Source organism: Drosophila grimshawi, unplaced genomic scaffold (genome assembly GCF_018153295.1).
Source record: "Drosophila grimshawi isolate 15287-2541.00 unplaced genomic scaffold, ASM1815329v1 contig_1377, whole genome shotgun sequence".
Taxonomy (NCBI): domain Eukaryota; kingdom Metazoa; phylum Arthropoda; class Insecta; order Diptera; family Drosophilidae; genus Drosophila; species Drosophila grimshawi.
Window position 1 is genome coordinate 18,861,791 of NW_025062900.1, and position 8,482 is coordinate 18,870,272.

The 8,482-nt window shown below is 38.3% G+C and overlaps 1 protein-coding gene across 1 annotated transcript; it reads right to left on the reverse strand.

Annotated features, from left to right (window-relative positions):
- Nucleotides 1-1,784: 1,784 nt before the first annotated feature.
- On the reverse strand, nt 1,785-2,551 carry LOC6566622 (histidine-rich glycoprotein). Its single transcript, XM_001992829.1, has 2 exons — nt 2,540-2,551; nt 1,785-2,477 (listed from the first exon to the last, which is right to left on the reverse strand). Exons 1-2 carry the CDS (start codon nt 2,549-2,551, stop codon nt 1,785-1,787), a joined length of 705 nt encoding a protein of 234 aa, XP_001992865.1.
- Between the last annotated feature and the right edge of the window lie 5,931 nt (nt 2,552-8,482).

The window sequence follows — 8,482 nt, forward strand, 5'->3', positions numbered from 1 at the left end:
ATTCGAGCATTATCGAGAATATTCATGTTTGATATCCCTTATTGTTTGGCGTTTGTAAATCATTCAATCCATGCTTTGAATTCCACATGCTTTAATCATCTAGCATATGCTGAATAAATCCTGATTTATGCACTTAAACAAATTAAATCCGAGAGTTATGTGCGTGAGTTGGATCTGACAAGGGGATAATTTGGGTCAGCCATGGAACACATGAAACATGCGAGATGCGATGCGAATATAAATCATTGTATGGTGAATGTTTTCATTCATTGGCTCTTCATGTATTACGCATCTGCTTATAACTGTATTCATCTATCTATAAGGTGTATGCGATTTATTTGTTTTGTTTTTTTTTTTTTGTTTTCTGTGTAAACTTTCGAGCTACTCGCTAACGAGTTCCATAGATGATTTGTCTTTTAAGTTGTCGCATAAAGTGCTTGATGGGCCCAGGGACAATTTCGGGACTACTCGTCCCATATTCATAAATCAGCGCTTATTTCACAGCGATCTCTTTTATTTATGTATGATTGTGTGTAAGTGTGTATGTGTGTGTGTGTGTATCTGTGTGTGTGTATGTGTGCTTGCCATTTCTACCCCCGTAGCCTACAATTTGTAGAGCAGACAGGCTGCATCCTTGCGTTATCCTGTTGCCCCGTTCTCCGCCCTGTTGCTATATTACAAATGACTGTGGAATATTTATAAGCATCATAAATTTAATTTATGTCGCCACTGCGCCCGCCGCGTTTATTGTGCGCATAATAAACGCTCCTCACCATGTCGCACAGCCTCCCCTTGCCACCCCTGACTGCCCCAACCCAACCCAGCCCAAACCAAACTAAACCAAACCAACGCAACCTCCTCACAGTTATCCGGCTATTGAAGTAATTTATTATTTTTATACGTTTCGTGTATGTGCGAGTGTCTGTGTGTATATATTTTTGTGGCACGCATATTATACATTATACATAAAATATAGTGCGAAAATTGCAGTTGCTATTATTTTTATTTATTATGGTATTTTTTTTGCGTCGCTCAATGTGAATTTGTGTGGTAAGTGATAAATATGTTCTGTTTTTTTATATTTTATTTTGCTTTTTTTGCTGTTTTGAGTTCGCTGTTTACTAATAGGGGTTGCTTTCTAATTTGAGTGATAGTAAATTATGTTGGCAATGGTGAAATTCTGCATTTTGCCATCTTCTTTACCTTGCCGAGACCCATTTGCAAATCGTTTGAAATGGTTTTGTTGGCGAGTTTTGCTTTAAATTTATAAGTAAATTATACAAAATGCAAATTTACCCATTAAACCATTAACTTACCCATTTATAACTTTTTGAAAGGTTTTTGATCTCTTATGCGATTGTTCGTTGAATTAAGACAAGAAAGTGAAATATTTTCTTTTGTTTTTTTTTATAACAATCTCGATTTGCTTTCAAGCTTTACTAATGACGACTAAAATGACTAATTATTTAAAAATAAGCTATATTTGGGCTCATTAATAAATAATTTGGCTTTGTAGCTGGTACTTTAACTCGTAATTTAATAAAAATAAAAATAATAATAATCATAAAATAAGTGAGGGAAAACGATCAATATACACTTCAAATTCAGCATTGATAATAAATATTATCAAATATATATTAATAATAATTGTTCAATTTTGAATGAAATAAAAACTCAAGTAATAATTCACTTTGGAAAAATGTTGCAAGATTTATTAGGATAAAACAATAATATTTGGTATTACATTCAACAAGAGATCACAGCAATCCAATGAGTTGTTCTGATTAGTGGTAGCTGTGCTCGTGTCCGGCATAGGCGTGCTCATAGCCACCATCGTGGCCACCATCGTGTTCGTAGACAATGTGTGCCTCCTCGTGTCCATGTCCATGACCACCATGAGCACCACCGTGGCTGTGTCCGGTGCCATGCTCCTGCTTCAATGAGTAGCTGTTGGAGCTGGAGCCATGGCCATGACCATGCTCAGAGCCATGGGAGTGGTGATCATCATGACCATGTCCAGAGTAGCCGGAGTGTCCTGAGTGTTCCGCCTGTGAGTGCTCCTCAAACTCAACATGGCCACCCTCATAGCCGCTGTGTCCATGGTGTACGGGCACATGGCCATGCACCTTCTCGCGGTGCACCTGGGCCTCGAAGCCCTTGTGCTTATCGGCCGTATAGTGGACAGTGCGCTTGTGTCCATCGGCATCGATCAGTTCATAGTGTCCAGTCACCTTGTGTCCATCACGAAATTCGCTATGCTCCTTGACATCGCCTGTCTTGGGATCCTTGACGCCATACTTGAAATTGTACTCGGAATGCGAGTCGTGGTGATCGTCATGGCCATGACCATGATGGTCATGGGATCCCTTGTGATCGTCATGGGAGACCAGATGCACGGAGGCATGACTGGTTGCTCCCTTATGGAAAGGAGCTGCTCGAATGACCACACAGGCCAGCAGGGCAAATGCGACGCAAATCTGTGAACAAAATGCTTAGAGATTGGACGGACTAGACTAGTCGAGTCTCGATGTTGGCTTACCTTCTGGACCATGGTACTGTTGCTTAATGAACTGTTGGTTGATGTCAGCTAGTTGTTGTTTGAACTCAAGACCCAAGCGTACTGTGCCTTAACTGGGCTTAAACCCTCCTTTTTATAGCCAGATTTTGTGTAGTTTTAGCTTTGCTTCTAACCTTTGACTTACTTTCGAATTGCGTTTTAGTAACGCCCAGTTTCGGTTCAAGTTCGTTGACTTTCACCTCAACAACTACCGACGTGGTTTTTCTTTCGCAATGGCGTTTTTTTTCTTTCTTATATTATTGAGTTAAATTAAATCCACGGATAGTAATTCATTGTACGATTTATTGTCACATCGATGGCCAATTTAAAATGGCATTGTTTATGTTCCGTCCATAATCCCTGAAAGCTGCCGGGCCCCGATTGGAAGAGATGAGGCAGCAAGATTTATACGCCAGGCCGACGTTGAGTCGTTGACGTCAATCAGCCTGACAAAAAGTCATCAGAATTGCACTGCTCTGCGTGGACCCCGTCTCCACGTTGATCGAGCCCAGTCGAACGCTCTGCCAGATCTGGCTGGCTGCCTGACTGACTGGCTGGCTGGTTGGCTGCCTCAGTGGCTGGTTGCCTGTCAGAAGTCAATCGGCTGCCGTCTGTCAATGTCGTGTCGCCTTCATCAAAGGCGAAACTTCAACGACGACGAGCTGACAATGGAATTGGATGTGCATGTAATCCAAAGGACTCGACCCGTTGACGGGGGAAGCTGTCGTCCCTTCTACAATTTGCATTTGATGCGTAAATTAGCTGACAATCGCACGAAAGGGGAGGACAGTTTCAAAAAGGTTTCAAGACATTTTCCAAATCGCATACATCGCAGCCAACAAATAAACAGCTAATATTTATATGTCAAATTACATTTATTGGTATTGGGAAATTGTTTAATACATATTCACTAATTGTGTTAATTGAAATCCTTTTTTAAAGTTCCGTTTGAATTCCTGAATTCTTGAACTTGTAATCTAAACTAGATGTACGTAATATATTTGTATAATGGAAAATTAATTTGAAATGTTTTAACATTTCTCATATTTATTTACATAAGTATTTGTTTAGCTTTCGAATTCGATTCGATTTGGTTATGCGATTTCGTTTGTCTTTCTTTATAATCGCTTTTTATCTACGTAAAAACGCAATTCAAAAATCTCCATTAAATATTGTGAAACATGAAAAAAATAAAACCATTTTAAGTAATTCAAAATTAGCTAATATTTTGCTTTAATTGTTTAATATTGTAAGTTAGTCTGTTTTCTGCTTTTAGATTAACTTTATTATTTCAAAGTAAAGATCATAAAGATTTACAAAGGTATCCCTATAGTCTTTAGTCAAATCAATTCAAATGAAATGCTCATTTTATATTAATTTAACTTTAATTAATAAGAGACTTTATATTAATAGCTTATAAGCAAGCACTGGGTATCTCTTAGTCGCACTTCATCTAAAATCGCTCTCTTGGTAAAAGTGCAAAAGTGATTGGTGCTTATTAGTTAATGAAGTTCAACTGAAATTAGAAAGTATCTCTTAGTTTTGCCAACACGCCTATGTGATTGTCAATCCAAATTTAGAATGTTTCCATTTACTTCTCTCGTCAAGAGATTCGCTTTAAATTGGTCCCTTACGCAGTTTTACTTTGTTGTTTCGTTGACTGGGTGCTTGGTTACTTGATTGGTTGGTTGCTTGGTTGGTTGGTTGGTTGTTGGTTTGCTGTCAGTGTCATTTCTGGCTGCGTTTTGTGGGCACATTTCGGCTGCTTGATTACTCATGTCAATCAGGTTTCCAAACAGCGACGACATGCTGTCAATCTTTGTGTCATGGCCGCTGAAGTGGTTGCCATTGGAGTTGGACAACAAGTACGCTTGATTGTGCGGCCCAAAAGGTAAAGAGATCCGCAAGGAAGGAAACACAACCAGACGAAAGGTAAAAAAAAAAAAACGAAAAAGAAAAAAAACAGCAACAGAGAAACTGATGCCACAAAGGTGCACACTGCCAGGGTAGTGACAGTGACAGTACTTGATGTTGTTGTTGCCATTGCTGTTGCCGTTGATGTTGCTGTTGCCGTTGATGTTGCTGTTGTTGGATTGATATGCATTGTATGTAAATTGGGCGGCCGTTTTCGCATTTGATGCCCTGTCAAGGGATAATCAACAGCAGTCGACTGACGCAGGACATCGACATCGGGGCAATGAATGTGCAACAAACGGCAACAACTGCAACTCATTATGCAGACGCATAAAAATGTTGCGTCTCCCTCCACATCGATGCATCGGATCGATTGATGGAAGGTCGGTCCATCGTTTGGTTGTCGTCTGGCTGATTGCTCTTACTCCACCTCGGTACTCCACTCTCCCATAACGAGCGTTAAGAAATATACAGCTCCAGTGTACGATAATTTGCAACGAGAATTTTACTCTGTGGCCCCGCCCCCGCACTTTAATCGGCTCCTATCCACAGACGGAGTCACATAAATTGTGCCCGCTGACATTTTGCGAACGTTCCGAAATTGAAAACGATGTTCAGCTTGTTGACAGATATTCGTTTGACGGACCGTCAACTGTCATTGTGGAGCCCCGTAAACGTTAACTGAAACCCGCCGCAAAGGGGCAACAACACACATACATACATACATACATCCATACATATATTGATGACAATCCTCATCCCCATCCTCTTCCTGTGCTGTCCATTTTCCTTGGCAGCAGCGTCATTATCATTGTGAAAGGGGTTCTTCCTTCAGCTTTTTTGTTGTTGTTTTTTTTTTGGATATCCTTAAATGCAATTTACTGCATTACTTGGGATTACCTTGGTAGATTGGCCATTCTGGTGATCCATTATGCAGCTCCTTATGAAACATAAATTTATTTTACTGATTATATAGGGGTTGTAATGGCAACATACATTTTAAATGGATATTATTTTTAACAAGCACTTTTCAGCCTTAAGTTGCCAATGAAAAAAGGAGCATAATTCTTTTGCATTATGTATTATTAATGTAATGATGGAGCACGAAGGTTTCCTTTGGAGTCCTTTTCCGTGAGAATCGATGATAAATTTATAAACAGGAATATATTGATTATAGACTTATTATTTTAAGAATAAAAGTATAGTCAAACGAGGATAATAATATTTTTGAATCTAAGTTAATTATTTGATTAAGCATTCCAAATTGCATTAGTTAAAAATTCACACAATATTTATTTTATTGCATTAGGTCAAAGGGAATGCAATATTTTTAGCTGAATTATATATTAAAATATAAATATATATTTTGTTTTAAGAATAAAAGTCACAGTCTAAGTCTAATAAATCAAAATATTAATGACATATCCTTTTTTTTTATATTTTTTTATATTTTTAATAATAAAAGACTAAGTAAATAAAAGTTAATAATAATCTGACAAGTTGGCTGCTTGTTTCTTTTTCTTAAGTAAGTTAATTATTTAATTGAACCTATAGGAATTCATTAGCTAAAACTTATCACAATAAAGATTAATTAAATTTCATTAATGTTTTATTGCAATAGTTACGAGTTCCTTGTAATGATTATGATATTATGTGGGCATGGCACAAGGACATAACTCAGGCGACTGCCTGGTAGTTTCTCGAAGTCGTTTATATTTTCTAATACACCATTCATCAAGCTACCAAGTGCACATATTTGAGGAGTCGAACAAAATTGTTACTACGCTGACAATAAAATATCAGCAGGCGCAAGAAAATGCGTCAAACAATTGCAGCAATTGCAATTGGACAGCAAAGAAAAGAGACAAGAACAGAAACGGGCCTGCAGCAAAGCTGTAATCGGTAATTGCGAAAAGTAAGTCAAGAGCCGGAGGTGCAACAGGCAGCAGAGTGTTGCATAGTCTGGCAGAGGGGGGTCTCTCCAACTTGGTCAGGTAGTTATATAGGTGTGGAGGTGTAGGAGGATAGGCGGAGGTTGGTGTGGGGGGGGGGGGGGGGCTTAGGCCAAGTGTTGACAATCCTCGTCAATTACGTTGTAATGCGTCTGGCAGCGTCTGCTGCAACTTTGCAGTTGACTGCAACGTTCGCTGCTGCAACGTGCCACAGTTGGCATTGACGCATTGCCTGACACATTATGATGCTTGATTTGTTGTCATGGCAATTTTGCCACCATTCGCTTTCGCATTCGCATTTGTATTCGCATGTGGCTCGTCCTGGAATGGCAATGCTGGCAATCTCCGTCGCTGGAAAATGCGAATTTTTCACTATGGACAAATGAGTTTGTCGCGGTCTTTTTGCGTTATAATTAGGCTTTTTGTTTGGTCTAGACCCAAAGAAATACTTTACAACATTTTTCGCCTTTCCAGTTTATTAATGGCTAACTCAGCACATGTTGGCATTTAACGTGTTTATCGCTATCGGAAATTGCTGTTTTTGCCATCGCAGCTGCATTTCTGCGTGTTTTTGTCTGCCATCTCATGAAAATGCATTGGCAAAAGTTCATTGCAGTGTAAATAACCAAAAAAAAAAGAGTAATATAATCAGTACACATTCATTGAAAAGGTTTTGTTATTTTATTAGCAACGGTATTTAATTATCTGAATTTCAACACTATTTCAAATAAAATCATATTTCTATGAAGGGTTTTTACCACTTATTATTGAGCTACAAAATATCTTTTGTAATTACTGGCGTACATATTTTAGCAAAAGTATTTTTATTACTGTTTTTTTTACCTATTTCCTAACCAGTTTATAGCTACAATAGCCATTTTTTCGCTTTGTAATATTGTGCCATTAGCATTCAATCGAAAACCGTCAAACTGGCTTTACATTTCTTGTAATATTTCGTACACTGATAGATCGATCAAATGTGGAACACTGGTAGCTGGTAGCTGGCAGATGTAATCAGACGTGCTCTTGAATGCCCCTGGAGGCCTTTCAATTAATTTTCGAAAAATTGGAAAGAAAAAAAGAACGAAAATAATAACAATAAGAAATAAAGACCGTAGTATGCCCCACGACTATTTAGGTGCCGGTGCCTTTGTGCCAATGAAAAAAAGCCAGTTACTTTAATGAAATACATCTGTTCGCTCGGACTTTGGTGGTTTGTCGGCGTTTCACACAAAAGCCAACAGGCAATACACAATTTATGATTAATCACAAGATCGATGAGAAAATTATGCTTATGACAATGGGCAAAGAAGGCGAACAGGCAAAGTCAGGCATTAATCTGCATTTTCTAGGCCCCATGTGAGATGACAAAGCGCTTATGGCGCATATAATTATTGGTTGCCGACAAAGATCAGATGCGATGGAAAGAAGTCGCGCAAGTGGCAGGAAATGCCACTTAATTTGTATTTCTTCGCTCATTCTCCATCCTCCCCTGCCCCTGCCACGGTAATGTCTTAAGTATTGGCCAGTCGAAATGTCATTAATGGCAATTGCTTATAATGACTCCACGTCTTTGTAAACAGCCTTTCAGTCAGCATGCATAATTTGCTGTATGTAACCAAAACGAATACTTGACTTCTCAAAAAACACAGCTGGCCAACGTTTTTTCAGATGTTTGGGCCATTTCTTGAACTCAGCTCAAATCTAATTTTTTTCTTTTCGTAATCAATTAACACACGTTTCGTTTTGATTCGATATGGCTAAAAATTAATGAATGAATCAAGTGGGTTGACTGAGTCATAGATGTTGGTTGAAATATATTATTAAGGCCTTGTCAAAAGTTGAGTTAATAGATGAACACTTAAGCCATTTTTGACGTTTTATGACTTACCAAGCTACTTCTAAATTAAAAACAGGTTCGCCTTTTTGTGGCATATATTTCGTTGAAATTTAGTGTTATTTTATTGCGTGCAAATTAAAAATGTGGCTGATTGAGAAGATATGTCTATATATGAAGATATGTGTTTAATTTTTTTAAAACTCTAATTAGCATGGAAAA